Genomic DNA, 16,330 nt, shown 5'->3' on the forward strand with positions numbered 1-16,330 from the left:
TTCATTCCGCCCAGCGAGCCAGCGATGCTCACAGGCAGGCTGGCCACGGCCCCATGCCCTCCAGGGCCAGGCGCACATCCAGGAGGCTGCCATGTCCATGTCCCAGGAGCCTCTGATTTGCTTCTCAGTCTCCTCGAGGTGCCTGGAAGCAGGCAGCAGCGGACTTCAGTGCTCAGGAAGGACAGGAGCCCTAAGGCCCGCAGTCTCCGGGCCGTCCTTTCCCCAGGGGTGTGAATTTCTCACAAGGGCCAGTCCACACCCACAGCAGCCCCAGCCCCAGTCCTCCCGGAGGGGAAGACGGCTCCGTCACTGCCGGACATCCCCTCGACGTCCGTCTGCTGGACCCTAGCAGAGCGTGTCTCAAGGCCAGCCTCATGGCCTACAGGCCCCTGTTCTCCATGAACAGCCTGCAGAGTCCTGAGGCCCCGAGGTGCAGAGGGGAGTGTGACCCCCTGTGGGCCCCGGGCCTGGCATCTGGGACTGGACGGCTGCTGCAGGGCCGATCAAGCTGCTCCTTCTGAGCAGCCAGCTGGGTTCCCATCCCTAACAGCAGCGAGCAAGCTGGAGCCCACCAGCTCCCTGGGCAGAGGCGCCAGCATCCACTAGCCCACTCCACGGCCCGTGGAGGACCTTCCCGTCAGCCGGAACCACGAAGCGGCAGCTCTGTCAAGGCCCCGTCCCTTCAGAGGAGGGCAGCGACCTACCCTGTCAGTGAGACCTGCTGACCACTCTCATGAGATGTCCAGTGCACTGGCTTTTCCAAGAGGCAGGCAGAGATGGGGCAGTGGAGGGGCTGTCCCCGTCCACCTGTTGGAGAAATCTCTGACCAGGTGAAGCCAGTGTCTGCACTGAGTCAACTGCAAAGCTGGACCTGAAGGACCAGTGTCTGCATCCGGGGCAGCACTGTCCCACCCAGCTCATGGGCAGAGGGCCAGGCAACTCTGCAGTCCAGGTGCCTCGACTCCTCCCACGGCAGGGCAGACAGTGCTGCAGAGCCAGCGCCGGTCACAAGCAGCCTGTGAGCAGAACGTTCACTCTGAGCGGTTAGAAAAAATCAGAAGGAAAATGTCTCATGACACGTGAAAATCATGTGGCATTCAGAACTCAGTGCCCGTAGGTGAGCTTCCCAGCACCCACCTCTGCACGTGCAGGGCCGGGCACCGCCAAGCGCACCCAGCCTGAGGAGTGGAGCTGCCAGCCGGCCCTTTGTGGAGAGGCGTGCGGACGGACGGTCAACTCTGTCCCTGGGGCTAAGTCCACCACGTTTCCTCTAAACACATCCAGGTGTTGCTGAGAAGGGTTTCTGCAGACAATGCACTGCCTGTCTCCTGCAGGTAAAGGGGATTGTCCTGGACGACGGGAAGCCCTGTCCTGGTCAGTGGACAGACATGAAGACTAAAGCTGCCCAACTGAGAAAAAGGAATCCCATTGTGCACAGCAGTTCAGCCTGTGCCCAAGGCTTCCAGCTGCTGGGCCTCCATCTCCTGTCTCCCCACAATGAGCCTCTTCACCAGTGGCTATGTCCAGAATGGGCAGCAAGTGGCCACTGCTCTGCAGCTCAGCAGGCGGCAGGAGTGGACCCGGGAAGCACCTCAGAACGCGTGTGCGGAAGACCACCTCGAGGGAGGCCCACCCACGGGCAGCGTGGCGCCTGGCACCCAGGGGCCCGCCTCCCACTCTGTCGACCAGCACCTTCAGCGGTGACTTGGCCTGGCTGGCCTGGCCTGGCCCTGTCCTTCGCCTTGCTTGTCTGGCCAGGGAAGAGAGGGGACCTTGTGCCTTCGGGACACCTAGTGGGGAGATTCCCTTGCGGCAGACGTTGGAACGGTTGGGCAATGCTGGGGGCCGAGTCTGTGGCCAGCTGAGTGCACAAAGCAGAGTCTTGCTATGGACAGCATGGGGAGGGCACAGAGCTGGCCCTGCACACACCACGCGGGGGAACAGTGTCCTGAGGCTCCGGGTGGAAGAGCCCAGGCTCTGCTGCACTGCAGGCCAAGTGCCACCCGGGGGCCAGTTCCACCCTCCTGCCCTGGCCAGCTGGGCAGTTCTGGTGAGGCAGAAAGGAGACCCAAGGTTCCAGGCCTACTGAGAGCCCAGGGCGTGAGGCCCGTGCACCCCATCGACAGGCCAGGTGGCCCCAACGGCAGACTGAGCCATGAGGCAGCTGACAGCTGGGTCATGGTTTCCCAGGTCACCATGTCCTGCCCTGTGGGAGAGCAAAGCACAGATCTGTGCCCAGTACTGCCCCAGACCAGGTCCACAGCAGCTCTGAGGCCTTTGCTCCAGGCCAGGGTGGCTCCAAGCTCCAGCTCCAGCCCCTCTGGGAGGAGGTGGGACACCTTGCTCCGCACACCAGGACCGACTCTGGAGTCTGTGGGGCACAGATGTCCAGCAGAACCCTCCTGGCCCAGGGTCCCTCCCTACCCATTTGTTCAGGACCATCCAACCCTGGGGGAGCCATCCTGAGAAGTCGGGACACCAGGTGGTCTCCAGGACTCCTGGGAGGCTGTGGGCAGATGAAGGCCCCAGGGTCTCACATCCCTCAGCTGAGGTGCAGGGCGGACACAGCCCCCAGACAATGTTCTGGCCAGGCCCACATCCTGGGGACCCTCAAAATCCAGGGCAGCAGGTATGTGGAGATGCCCTGGAGCCGGCACCAGGCTGAGCACAGGGAAGTGAGGCCTGGGAGGGAGGTGGAGAGCCCAGGAAGGCGGCACAGCCCCACTAGCTGGCTTTGCCCCAGGCACCCCCAGGGGAGGGGCTGTGAGGGAGGTAGAGCCCCCAGGCTGCTTGGGGCTGGTGTGGGGCAGTGGGGCCCACCCTGCTCCACCAGCACTGTCCTCTGCAGGCCCAGCTCCATCGCCCAGGCTGCAGGAGAGGGAGGGCACCTCCAGGGGCAGAAGGGGCCACTTTCTGCCTGACAAGGCCTGTCCACAGGAGGACCAGCCTGCTGACTCACGCTGGGATGGACTGGGCTTCACCTCAGGCTTAGCATATTTGGATTTAAGGATATTTTCATACAAAGACTATGAAAACTCCTCCAAAATCAGTTTCCTGGTTCACGTTTCTGTTCTTGGAGTCTCAACAGGCAGGGATCTTCCTTAAAATCGAAGCCCCGTCGTCAGGCCCTCCTTTCGAGGGAGCGCTCAGGCCCCCTGAGTCTGTTGGAGGGGAGCATAAACCCTGGGCGGTTGTCTCTTTAAATCGGCTCTGCAGTGTGACGGGCGGGCGGCTGGCCGCCTCGCTGGGAAGAACCATTCCACCCTGCGGCAGGGAGCCGGCCACAGAGCCGCCATCCGCGCCTCCCCCAGTCCCCATGGTTACGGCTCCTGCTTCCCGGCCGTCCCTGGTCCCTGCCCGCCGCGCGGAAGGAAGGCAGGCACCGGCGGCAGGCGCCCCCCGCCCGGGCCCTGGAAGCCGCCCGCTGAGCCGCGGTGAGTGCCTGCTCTTCCTGGCTCTGACGCATCCTCTGGGTGCAGAGCCAGTCACCACCGTGCCGTGCGCTGGCCACAGCTCCTGGCGGGTGCTGCCCTGCAATCTGTTGATAACCGCACTTGCAAGCTCCAGTCTGATGCCACCGGCGATGGGAATCTGCTCCCCAGCGCTGGGGACCCGCCACTCTGCGCCTGCACGTGGGGGCAGGGGGCCAGCACCCCTCCTGCCATCTCTGCCAAAATAGGTGAGAAGTTGGTGCTGGTCCTGGGGTCTGAGCGGTGGGTGGGGGCCTCCTGCAGGGAGGCAGGGAACACCAGCAGCCAAGGCGATGGTCGAGCTGCTGGAGACAGTCCACTCATCAGGACCATTTCTTGGGCAAAAATGCCAACCTGGGGGAGAGACAGCCCCTGCACTGGAGAAGCAGGTCTGAATAACTTTGGGTGAGCTGAGTCTTGGAGCCCGGTGAAGCCAGCAGCCCCGGCCGGGGGAGAGCCACTGTGGGAGGTGCCAGCCCTGTCCACCACACCGGCAGCCTGAGCTTCCGCCTGCCGGGTCTGGCTGTGAGCCGGAGAGTCATTCAGGTTTATTTGACTCTCTTGATTTAAACTGACAGACATGTTTATTTGGCTTTGTCTGAAATGACCGAGTTTGGTTCTTGTACTGGATGGTGAGCAAAGATTGATTTTTAAACAAGGAGGGGAGTACTGCCCAGGAGGGCAGGCACAGGCTGGCGGCACTTCCCTCCTTCCCCCGAAGTCCCCAACTTGCGAGTCGGGCTGTCACCCAGGTCCCTTCATGCCCTGGACGGAGCCTGAGCCAGACTCCAACAGGCAGGACCAGCTGAGAGGAGTCCAGGAGGGGCAGACTTCCAGAGGTGCCGGCTGCTCCCCATCGGAGTCGGCAACTAGTGCTGACCTGTAACTGGCGAGGGGTCGGCCAGCCACGGATCATGGAAGGACCCTCCACGTGCCACTGACCATGCACTGTCTCTACAGATGGGCGCAGCCTGCAGACCCCTGCCCGCCCTGTTGCGGCCACCCCGGCACCCTGAGGCAGGCTCGTCAGGAAGCTGGACCCGAGGCTGCCATTTGGGGTTTTGACCTTCTGGATGGCCATGGAGGCTGGCGGGGAGAAGGGCGCGACATAACCCTCTCTGCCACAAGCCAGTCCCCTCCAGTGCTCCTGCCTGGGTGACTCTGCAGGGCTCATGGTGAGTACTGGACCCCCGGGCCATGGGTTGGGCGACCCCCATTCAAGGAGGAAGCCTGGTCAGGGAAGCCGGGTGAGGAGTGGCCAGCCAGTTAAGGGCAGCCCTGTCCTGTGTGGGGAAGCTCGTGGGGGCGGGGGCCCGCCCTGGGTCTCGCTGCCTGCCCAGTTCCTTCTGCTGGCTGCAGGCTCAGTGCGGTTCATACTGATTAGCTGCAGGCGTGTGGCAATGTCAAATCATTTAGTCCACTGATGTCCGTCCTGTGGGGACCAAGGCCTTGCCTGGCCCCTGGTGTCCCTCCCCCTCAGGACCCACAGCCGTCACAGGCCCTCCCCCACACCCCAGCTTATCTGATGCGGTTTTTTTGCCAGAAAGGGGCACGTTGTGGTCAGCTGACTGGAGCAGGGACCAGGACCCTGCTGAGGGCTCCCACAGCCTTGCTGAGGTTGCCGCAGGTCTAGACCCTCCAGGCAGGCGGACAGCAAGTAAATAATGCTTTGTGTGTGTTCATGAGGGACAGCTGATGGGGCAGCACGGCCGGGCGCGTGCGGGGAATGCCGATGGCCTGCGGGACAGCGCTCCCGTGGCCCAGAGGCCGGCAGGAGCGCCTCTGAGCAGGCCCGGCGTCTGCCTCGTGAGCGGCTTCTTTCTGAGTCACCACCTGGTTTTCCTCTTGTTTGACTCAAAGGGTCCAAACAAGAGAGATGCTTTCTGCCAAAACTCAGCACGAGCCCCAAGGCTGAAGGTCAAGGGCCACATGCCCTCTAGGACACCTGGCGACCATGTTCAAGGTTCAAGTGGCTCTCAGAGGACAGCAGGCAGGCCCTGGGCCCTGGCCTCCTACCAGTCCCTCGCTGCTCCCCAGGTGCCACGCCCAGCGTGGCTGTCCCTGCACTTGGCATCATGCGTGGCTTTCTGTCCTACGATTCAGAGCACCTGTGAAGTGGAAACCTGCCCTTGGCAGATGCCAGGCGGACTGACCGGGGCTTCCCAAGGCAGGGGTGGCCATGGCAGCAGCCCTGCCTGGGCACTCGGACTCAGAGTGAAATTTCAGCAGTCTGTGGGGTTGTTCTTAACAAATGACACCCACACCTGAGGATCCAAAAGGCACCAAGTGTGTTGTCCACCTCCAAGTTGCCTTGTTGGGGTTCATATCTTCCGTGGGTCTAGGGGCTGTGCTGCAGGTGTGTGGGCAGGTCCAACTGGGGCCCAGACGGGGGCCTCTGATGCACGGTGACTGCCTGCACAATGCCCACTCAGCTTCCCCAGCACCTGTCCAGGAGTGAGCAGCCTCCTCTGCTCCCTGTGTGAGACAGAGCTCCTGGTCTTCCAAACCACAACACAGCCTTGTGCCAGGTTCCCTCCCTGGACAGGATCCCTCCCTGGACACGGCCCTGTTGGACGCAAGCTCTGACAGGACAAGCCACTCCCTGCCAGAGGGGACACATCATTCAGGACCCAGATCCACTGTGAAACTGAGGCCACCTCCGTTCCCCACGGCACCCCTGCATCCCTGCTGCTAAAAGGCACAGCAGATGTGGCCCAGCTGCATCCCCAACAGGTGATGAGCCGGGAAGCCCAGCCGACTCTGAGAGGCATGCGGCTACTCTCATCTGTGGCCCTCACTCCTGACTCCAAGGACACCTGTTCCTAAGGGAACAAGTGACACCAGTGACTTGCAGTAAAGGTCGTGCAGGACTTTGTGCTCCCTCTGCTTCCTGGTGAGCTGACGAAGGTGCTGTTCAGGTGTGTGGCTCTGGTGGTCCAGCCACGCTGTTGGAGGAGTCGGGAGAGCAGGGAGGATGGGCGACGCACAACGGCGGGTCGCGGGTGGGATCGGGTGGCATGGGGCCGAGGTGGACGGTGGGGAGGTGCTGCGTGGCATGCTGCATGGGGGCGAGTGCACAGTGGGGTGAGGTGGCACGCGCTGGCCTCTGGACCTATCTGCACGCTCAGAGGGGGCGATGGACACGCTCCCTCCCTCCTCCGCTGCTGCACAGTGTCCGATGTCCGGGCTTTGTGTGGGTTTTGGTGCTGTGAATGGAAGCAGCAGCCAGACTGGGGGTCTCACTGAGGACTCGCTCTACCCCTATGCTCTGGATTTGGGGCTGTCATTGGGAGGTCCTCTGCCACATGCAGCAGGGCCCCAAGCCCATCATGGAGCCAGAAGCCAGAACTGGCCCAGCCCCTGCTGGAGCAGAGGGTCCCCATGCACGGTGCTTTGGAGCACCGCTGGGAGCCCTTATCTCCCCCCTTCCAAGCACTAGCGCCCCACATTCTAAAGAGGCTTGATGGGGTCACCACCCCAAAGGCAGGGAGTTGGAGCACAGAGACCTCAATCCTGGCCCTGTGGCTGCACAGGACAGAGACAAGCCCCAGAATAGTGCCTCTTTTCCCACAGTGCCCCAGATGGATGGGGACCTCAGTTGCTGCCCTAGGGCTGCCCCTGCATGAGGTCAGCTCTGGCAGAATCGAGAATCAGGACCCAGGCCACGTAGGTGATGGGACTGTCTAGCTCTGAGCTGCTGGAAGGTGCTTGCCGCGCCTGTGGTGGTTTGCTCCCCTCTGAATCCACGCCATGTGGCCAGGCCCGGGCGCTCCGTGGTGGGCAGGAGCCTGGACGCTTCTCTCCTGACAGGCACATAAGAGACCCTGGTCAGGATGACAGACCTGCAGTGTGCGCGCCCTCCCGGCCCAGCAGGCAGCAGACTGGACCAGGGCCTGGCGTGTGGAAAGCTCTCCACCTCCCAGCGCACCCCACCGACGTTTCAGAACTCTGACAAGTCTTCTCAGTTTGCTGCTTTTTGTTCTCTCCAATCTGAAAACTTCTAAAATGTACCTTGATCTCAGAGGTGGAGAGCGTCGTCCTACTGAACATTTCCCCTCAAATTCCGAACTTTAAGCAAGTAGCCCCCAGCCCAGGAGGAAAGTCTCCTTGATCTCCCTGTCCTGTGCACCCCTCCAAAATGCAGCCAGTGCAGCAGTATCCACGTCGTGTCCAGGCAGGTTCGTTTGTGTCGAGAGCAAGCAGGTCACCTGTCTTCTGGCTTTCCCAGAAACACCTTCATGAAAACGTGATTGCTCAATAAGATGCGATCGTCATTATAAAGGCATAGGGGACACTTCAGGCCTTGATGACATCGATCTGACTCCACAGAACCAAGAAGAACTAGGAAGAAGGAGGCAAAAGCAGAAGAACCGGGAGCGAAGGCCCGGCCCTCAGGGCGCCCCCTGCTCAGGAATGGGCCTGGAGAGTGGCCTTGTCCCTGCTTGGCACTCACTGCCCACCGTCACACAGAGGCTGCCCGGAGCCTGAGCACAGTCTTCCTCCCACCTTCTCCCTCCTGACTTCTTACCATCCCACACGTCCTTCACAGGACACGCCACAAAGGATGTGTCCTCCTAAAATAAGAGAAAGGGGTACGAGCTTCTCTGGGGACAACGGGGACGCCCCTGAGACTTAAGCGCCAAGCACTTTGGTCCAGGGGACGCCATGTTTCCCAGGGAACAGAGCCGTCTCCCAGTGGCCTCTGAGGCAGACTGCTGCCTGTGGGCACAGAAACCAGTGACCTGCCAGGCCTCTCGTCAGGGCCAAGAAGGCTGGGGCCTTGGTCCCTTCCTCCCGGCCCAGAGGTCCTCCCACCTATCCCCAGCCTCGGACCTGAGAGCCACTGCCTCTCTGTCCCCGCACCTGGGTGCCCCAGCTTCCTGGCATCAGAGGACTTACACACCCAAGCCGGGCAGATTCCAATGCACGTGGGATCGGCACCAAGATCGTGCCTAAGGAACATTTGCACAGCAAACTCTTCCAACAGGAACTTGCCCATGTGTGAACTTTGAAATGTAAAATGCATCTCTATTTTGCATTAGCTACTTTGAATTTTAAATGCCAACTCTAAACATGTAGAAAGGCACTGCCGGTAACTAATTTGGAGAAAGAAAAACAGGAAACCAAATCAAATCCTTATGACAGGAGCGCTCCTGAGGAATCCACTCCTGACCCCAGTCATCTTGCTGCATCATCCCCAGGCCCCAGCGAGAAGCGGGTCCCCACCCCAGGCAGGTGGGACATACCCCTGCCCCGGTGGCATTTCTATAAACACCTCTGAGTCTTGAGCTGGCTCACTGAGAGGTTGGCCTGTTGCATTAAAAACCAGTTCCAGTTTCTCACGAGGCCAGCCATAGCCAGGTGACTTGGAACCACAGACGAGGTGTGTCCAAGTGCAAGTTCCACGTGGGCCCTGGGGACAGAAGTGATGCGGCGGGCAGGGTCATGAGGGAGGCTGCAGACACCGCTTCAGGCCAAGCCAAGCCCTCCCTGTGCTGTGACTGTCCCCGCACCCCGCCCCAGCAGAGCAGGCCAAAACGGGCAGGAAGGCTGGCCCAGCACATGTCCCACTGCAGTGGCAGTGGCCCCGCGGAAGGCTGTGGAGGACTCATGAGCCCCAGACGCTGGTGTGAAGCCCGAAGCAGCCTAGCGGGTCATCGTCATCGGAGGAGGAGCCAGACGTCGCTGTGCCCAGCCGGACCTCTGCCCTCAAACCCTCACAGTAGCCCCTCTCAGCAGCGGGGAACTCGCCACACAACTCGACAGGACTTCTCCAGGACATGCTGACCGTGACAGACAAGGAACAGCCTTGGCCATCCCAAGGTGACACAAGGGTCCCCATTACCCCATAGCCAATGCCTGGAGGTCAGGCACCAGGAGATGCGTGAGCTCCCCAGTAGGCCAGGCAGAGGAGGCCACTCTCACCCCACTGGCAGGCCACTATGCTGCAGGAGGCCCCTGACCCTCGGGAACCAGGGATCTCGGAAGATGCAGACGGGCCCTTCCACCTTTGCTCTTCTCAGAGGGAACGGGGGCCAGGAGTCTCCAGGCAGCCTCCTCTTCCCAAACCCTCAGGGCTGTGTCCACGCCCATCACCGACCTGAGCCTGACTAGTGTCCAGGAAGAAAGGACCTGCTGCAAATGCTGCCCTGGGGAAGCAGCCAGTCCCACTGCCTCCCAGACACCCTCACTCAGCAGCGCAGGGCCTCCCGACAGAGGCTCCTCCGCGAGTGTGGCAGGTCTGGCCAAGGTCCAGGAAGAGGCTTTCCTGAAGGCCAGGATGGGGCTTGCCATTTCCTGGTCCATCAGGGACAGGGGACCTCGGGGTCTCGCATTGCAGGCCACGGTCTCCCGGTGGACTCGCCCTCTGGCAGGAGGACAGCTGCATGGCCCAAGAGTCCCGCAGCTCCAGGTCTCCCAGAGTCGTGCGTGTTCTGCCCTGTCTACACCTAACCCTCAGACAGAAGCCCTGTGCTGCCCACGTCCAGCAGGCTGGGGGGACAGAGAGCAGGACAGTAAGCACCAGAGGCAGCTGCTGCCTGGCCAGGGCATGGCCCCCCAGAGCCGCCTTGAGACTTGACCCTCTGCCCAGACCCACATGGGGCAGTAAGGGGACACCTCCATCCACTGCAAGCATTTCCCCCAGGGGGTCGGTTCTACCCCAGCAAGGAGGTCGAGCTCACCTGTAAGCCCTCGGCTCTGCCGCCATGCACAGGGGAGTGGGGAACGAGATGAGAGCGAGGTCCTTGGTCCCCCGTGTGTTTATCCACAGCAACGCCTTTTCCTCCGTCGGCCATGGTCGACCTGCACAGACCTGTTGCAGTGTGCTGCCCACTCCCAGGGGTGGCTCAGAGCAGAGCAGGGGTGGGTGTGAGGTTCGGTGGGCTAGGGTGGGGTGGTGTCTCCCCGCCTCTCTGCAAGGTCTCTGAGACCCAGCGGGCATCTGCTGGCAGGCAAGCGCTGCGGAGGTCAGCACCGTGTCCATGTCATTCTGCTCTGCGTTGCTGTGACCAAGAGGATGATGTAGAGAAGGAGGGTTCATTCCAGCTCAGGGGTTCAGAGGTTCAGTCCACGGCTGGCCGGCGGCACAGCTCTGGGCCCAGGTGAGGCAGAGCGTCATGGCAGGTGGTGTGTCTGAGGAAAGCGGCTCAGGACACGGCCACAGGATACAGAGGGCTCCACTCGCCAGGGACGGAAGATGAACCCTACAGAGGCGGCTCAGGACCACCCCCCGGACGCAGCCCTCCCGGCTACTGTGACCACCCAGCTGGTCCGCCTGGGTGGCTCAGGTCGCACCTCGTAGCGGTCACCTCACCTCTGAGCGCCCCTGCTTGTCTCACGCTGGCTTGTGGGGATGACCATGTCTGAACGGTACCACCCTGCCTGTGCCAGCCACCGCGGACAGCCGGGCGAGGCAGGGCCGCTCTGGAGGAACACCACCCTTTGAGAGCCACCGTCGAAGCACGCAGGACGCCTCAGCCGAGCCGAGCTGGGCAGACGAGGACCGGGCACACGCGGGCAGAGGCCGCTGCAGAACCCCTTCTCCTGGGCAGGGTCTTCTCAGCCACCACCTACCCCTCAGCGGGCGCCTGGGCCACCAGAGGGGAGGCCGGCCCCTGACCGGCCACGGGCGACCCCTGGCCTGGGGTCACACGGCGGCTCTGCTTCCTCCCCAGGATCTGAAGACCGTACTCTCCCTGCCCCCGGCCCCAGGGGCGTTCCTGCACCCCGTGGTCTACGCCTGCACCGCTGTCATGCTGCTCTGCCTGCTGGCCTCCGTCCTCACCTACCTCGTGCACCGGAGGTAAGGCTGGCAGCCGCTGGCCCCGCACGCCTGCCCTCGGCTGCAAGCCCCTCCCCTGTCAGGACACCCTGGGGGACCCCGCACGCCCTCCAGCACCCAGGGCGACTCGGTGGCCTCAGGGCCTCCATCTGTCCTCAGCTGCAGCTCCACGCCCTTCCTGTAGGGGGAGCCTGTGGGTCAGCGCCCTCCACTCAGGGCCTCCATCTGTCCTCAGCTGCAGCTCCACGCCCTTCCTGTAGCGGGAGCCTGTGGGTCAGCGCCCGAGAGCCCATGCCCGAGGCCGGCAGAGCCCCCACGAGTCTCCGTGCTGAGACTTTTTATTTGGGAAGAGCAGTCTGCTTGGATTCTACTTCTGAGCTGGGCTCTGGCCACCCTGCCTGGGGCGGGGATGGCCTCAGGGTCTCTGTCACCTGCAGCGGCACTGAGCTGTAAGCAGGGTGCTGACACAGCCAGGCCACCCACAGCCAAGACACAGGTCAAGCTGGGCCTGGCCACGGCCACAGCGCAGAGACAGGGATGCAGTCAAGACAGCAAGTCACTCAGGTTCATTCGAAGCCACAATCATAGAGAGAGGTCTGGGAGCCAAGGTCACAGTCATGGACAAGAACAGAGGCCATGGCTATGAGATAGGAGGGGCAGGAACAGAGGTCTTGGTCATGGGAGAGGAGGGGCAGGAACAGAGGCCTTGGACATGGGAGAGGAGGGACAGGAACAGAGGCCTTGGACATGGGAGAGGAGGGACAGGAACAGAGGCCATGGCCGTGAGAGAGGAGGGGCAGGAACAGAGGCCATGGGGGGCAGGAACAGAGGCCTTGGACATGGGAGAGGAGGGGCAGGAACAGAGGCCTTGGACATGGGAGAGGAGGGACAGGAACAGAGGCCATGGCCGTGGGAGAGGAGGGGCAGGAACAGAGGCCTTGGTCATGGGAGAGGAGGGACAGGAATAGAGGCCTTGGTCGTGGGAGAGGAGGGGCAGGAACAGAAGCCTTGGTCATGGGAGAGGAGGGCAGGAACAGAGGCCTTGGCCATGGGAAGGGGCTTTGAGGGTCTGAAGTCCTTGTCTTTGTCACTGGGTTGCCATGATAAGTGACCGGAGATTGGGTCATTAATAAGTTAGAAGAGAAGTTGATTTCTCACAGTTCCGGAGACAGAAGAGTCCCAAATCAGCACAGTGATCGTTCGGTGCCTGATGAGGCCTGTGTCCTGACCCACAAGAGCCGCCTGCTCTCTGCGTCCTCCCGTGGTGGAAGGGGCAGGCAGCTCCTGGTCCCTCTACAAGGACCCTGATCCCATTCACTGGAGCTCTGCAGACATCCCACTCTCGGTTCCATTGTTTGGGTGATTACGTCTCAGCATAGGAACAGGGGCACACACAGTCGGACCTCAGCCCCGGGATCATGGAAGAGACCCAGACATGTTCAGGGCCATGGTGAAGTCCAAGGCATGGCAGCACCAAGCCCTGGCCCCCGCCAGTTGGGCAGCGCCTTAGACACATTGTTGTCATGGAGATGGTCACAGCCCAGGTGACATCCCAGTCCAGGTTGTGGGCGCCCAGTCACGTAGCTATGTCCTCCCCAAGGGTCAGACACCTGCTGGGAGGAAGGAACCCATCTTGGGAACCAGACATGGCGTCCCTTCATCTGCCATGCTGTGAGACTGGTGGACTCTGCAGAGCCTCCGCTTCGCTCTCTAGGCGATCTTGCAGGGAGCTGTTCCCAAGCAACTGCTGGCACGCGTTGGCACAGCCGCCATCTTGTCTGCGACGCTGGCCCCACTGAGGGCTTCCAGCGCCCCCAAGGGTGATTCAGGGGAGAGTGCTCTTCCCTGAAGTGCCGGTTCCTAACCTGAGGTCTCTGTCTCCCGCAGTGCCATCCGGATCAGCCGGAAAGGCCGGCACACGCTCCTCAACTTCTGTTTCCACGCAGCCCTGACCTTCACCGTGTTTGCTGGCGGCATTAACCGCACCAAGCACCCAATCCTGTGCCAGGCGGTGAGTGTCTTCGTCCTGCTTCAGATGCCAGTGTCCTCAATGTCCCTGGGGTGGGAGTGGGACTCTGCCTCCTGGCTGTGAAGGGGTCAGGCATCCATCCAGCGCCTGCGTGACAGCTGTGTCCACCGGGAGCCCCCAGTTTGCTCAGTCACACAAAACAGCACCCCCAGCCTGGCCCACTCTGAGGCTCTTTCCCAGGAGTTGGGCCGCACTGCCCCTCCTGAAGAGCCCCCGGGTGGGGCTCAGGGGAGAGTCCAGTCAGAACCCCAGATGCCGCCTGCCTGAGGTCAGGGGAGCTCAGGGCCACCTGCAGACCACCTGTGGTTCTGTTCTCTCAGGGAAGGGAGGTCCTCAAAACGCCCAGCATGAAAAGCAGTGAAAGCCACAGAACGGATCCTCTCCACTCCTGTGCTGGCCTGATGCTGTTTAAAAGGGAAAGTAGGAACTACCTCCTGCTCCTGGAAAGCCCATGGTGGAGGTCCTCCCCTAAGAACCAGGCTAGTCCTGTTCACATCCGGCTGTGGCTCAGGCCCAGGAGCCCAGCTGTGGCTCCAGGGTGCACACACAGCCCCTGACCTGCTCTGAGCCCAGGCTCCATGGTGGGGCTTCTCCTGTACCCAGAGCAACACGCCAAGGACCCATGCAGTCTGTCACTTCTTGGGCCAGCATCTGCCTGGGCCCCTGGGGCCTCAGGCTGGTCTCCTGCTGCCCTAGTTACTACAAATGCAGTGGACGTCTATTGATGGGCGCGGGGGAAACCTGCCTCATTCCTTGGGCCTGGGCCCGTGTGACCCAGCACTGACCTCAGTGGCTGTTGGCATCCCCTGACCTGTCCAGTTGCAGGAGAGGCTCGCCCCAGGCATTTGTGTGCCTCAGGAGCCACCCAGGCTGCAATCGAAGTTCTCCTCCCCTGAGCTCCTACCACCAGTCACACCCAGCACCTGGGGGCCGCCTTCTTTCCCAGTACTGAACGGACGTGAGTCTGAGTGTTCTACGGGCAGGGCAGCCACACCTGGAGACAGTGCTGGTGCCCCTGAGCCCTCCCGCCGCGTGTTCTGAACCCGTGACTACATGCCATGTCCAGGCGGGAAGCCAGCCCAATGCCCGGGCCTGAGCAGGAGAGTTGGTCACACATGCCTGAAGAGACCCCCGGGTGGGCAAGCTCTCGAACTGCCCTTCATGAGCTGGGGCCACAGCAACGCCCGGAATCTTGTTTGTGTCCTGCTGTAGACGGCCATCTGCAGCCTTCTGAAAGGCAGTCTTGTGGTTGTTCTCTTCACGTCCAGCATGTTGTCTCCGAGTGTGCCCCAGCCAGGCCCTGCTAGCCACACAGCCCCGGGAGTCGCCCTGGGGCCTTAGGGAACCCCGCCACCCCCTGCAGGAACCTGCACCAGTCCCCAAGCTCCAGCCAACCTGGACCAGCAGCCGGGGCTCGAAGCCAGTCCGGCCCCAGCAGAGTGCTCGGCAGGCAGGGTCAGGTCAGGAAGTCAGGAAATGTCTGTAGAGGTGGTGTTCTGCGGGCAAGGCTCCCTCCAGCATGAAGAGCCTCTGGACAGAAGAGGCCCTCTGCCAGCTGGCGGAGGAAAGACCATGGCCTGTGCAGATGCCGTCCCCACCTCTTGCTACCATTCCAGAAGGGGCAGGCCTGTCCACTCACTCACCCACTCACTTGGCCAATGTGCCTGCCAGGTGCCAGGCCAAGTTGTGCGGTGGAACAGCCGGAAACAAGCCTGCCTCGCTCAAGTGTTGGAGCTGGACTCCGGGCAACAGCGGACAGAAGACAAGCACAGACAAGCCGGCAGCACCCTGGGAGCTGCTTAGCTGCCGGCCAGAGGAGCAGAACCAGGCCCAGAGGCCGCTCAGGACACACCTCGGAGGCCGCAGGAGCCAGCCCCCCCCCCGAGGGTTAGCTCCCAAGCGTGTGGACCCGGATGGACATGTGTTCCAGGGCTCACGAGGTGGAGCCCGGTGGGTTCTGACCGGCAGCCTGGCAGGCAGGAAGGGGGCTGGCCTGGGCATCCACACAGCATGGTGGCTCCAGCACCTGCTGCAGGGGAGACACCGAGGAGCCAGATGCCTCCACCTCGGTCATCCACCTGTGACCACAACCCAGTGCGGGAATAAGGGCTCCCAGCCCACGCCCCAACACCACAGCAGGATGCCCAGAGAAGTGGCCCCAGGCCTCTGCATGACTGGAGAGAAGAGGCCGTTGCTATGGCGACAGAGATGACCCTGAGTCTCACTGAAGTACTAAGTGACATCATAAGCGACACCCGTGGCCACGTGTGTCAGCGCTGGCCCTGGCCCAGACACGCGGGCGTGAGCGCTGCAGTTTGCTATCTCCTTTCCTGAGGTAGCTGCAGTGCTCTGGCCTCCCGACGTGTCCATGCACAGCCTAGCCAGGCCAACCCCTGAGCGCTCTGCCCTCCCCGCCCTGGACTGATGCTGGGCTCCTTCTGAGGACGTCTCTGAGTTTCTGTGTGCACACAACAAGGGGAGCCACACGGGGATTCTTGAGGAGCGAGAGAGACTCTCCTCCAAGTCCAGGTCAGGCCCAGGTGGCCGCTGCTGCCCATGCTCTTGGGGGCAGAGAGCTCCAGCACCTCATGCTCCTGGCCGGGCTAGGGTCCCCTGAGATGTGCACACCAGCCCCCACCCCGCCCAAGGGCCAGGCACGCCCAGGAAAGCCCTGAGCCACTCGCAGGGAGCTCCTCCAAGACCACAAACAGAGCGCTTTGATCTTTCCACCCCCACAAAATCCTCGTCAGTCATCATAGAGTTCACTCATACGTAAAAATGGAACTTCAGATTTGATAAGTCGTTTTAACGGTGCAACGTTAGCTTTATTCAAGGAATCTCTGTATTCCTTAAACGTTTATGTCCTTTCCAATTATAGCAATATTTTACTTGTCATTTTGAAATGTCAGGTTATTACCTCAAAGGTAACCCCGTCTCAGGAAATCAGATGGAAAGGAAGTAGTGCGGAATGTGTGATTAGCTAGCGCACAGGGCCGGCCGCCGCTCGGGCCGTTTCCATGGTGATGAGGCACTGGCGGGCTGTCCGAG

At 61.8% G+C, this 16,330-nt stretch overlaps 1 protein-coding gene across 1 annotated transcript in view; it reads left to right on the forward strand.

Annotated features, from left to right (window-relative positions):
• The first annotated feature begins 3,301 nt into the window (after positions 1-3,301).
• The window catches only part of Adgra1 (adhesion G protein-coupled receptor A1), a 31,396-nt gene continuing 18,367 nt past the window's right edge, over positions 3,302-16,330 (forward strand). The window contains exons 1-4 of the mRNA XM_047537880.1: positions 3,302-3,679; positions 4,431-4,645; positions 11,147-11,274; positions 13,141-13,264. Of these exons, the coding sequence (XP_047393836.1) occupies positions 4,643-4,645; positions 11,147-11,274; positions 13,141-13,264 (255 nt within the window). The 5' untranslated portion in view covers positions 3,302-3,679; positions 4,431-4,642. The remainder of the gene's footprint in view (positions 3,680-4,430; positions 4,646-11,146; positions 11,275-13,140; positions 13,265-16,330) is intronic.

This window comes from Sciurus carolinensis, unplaced genomic scaffold (genome assembly GCF_902686445.1).
Source record: "Sciurus carolinensis unplaced genomic scaffold, mSciCar1.2, whole genome shotgun sequence".
Taxonomy (NCBI): Eukaryota; Metazoa; Chordata; class Mammalia; order Rodentia; family Sciuridae; genus Sciurus; species Sciurus carolinensis.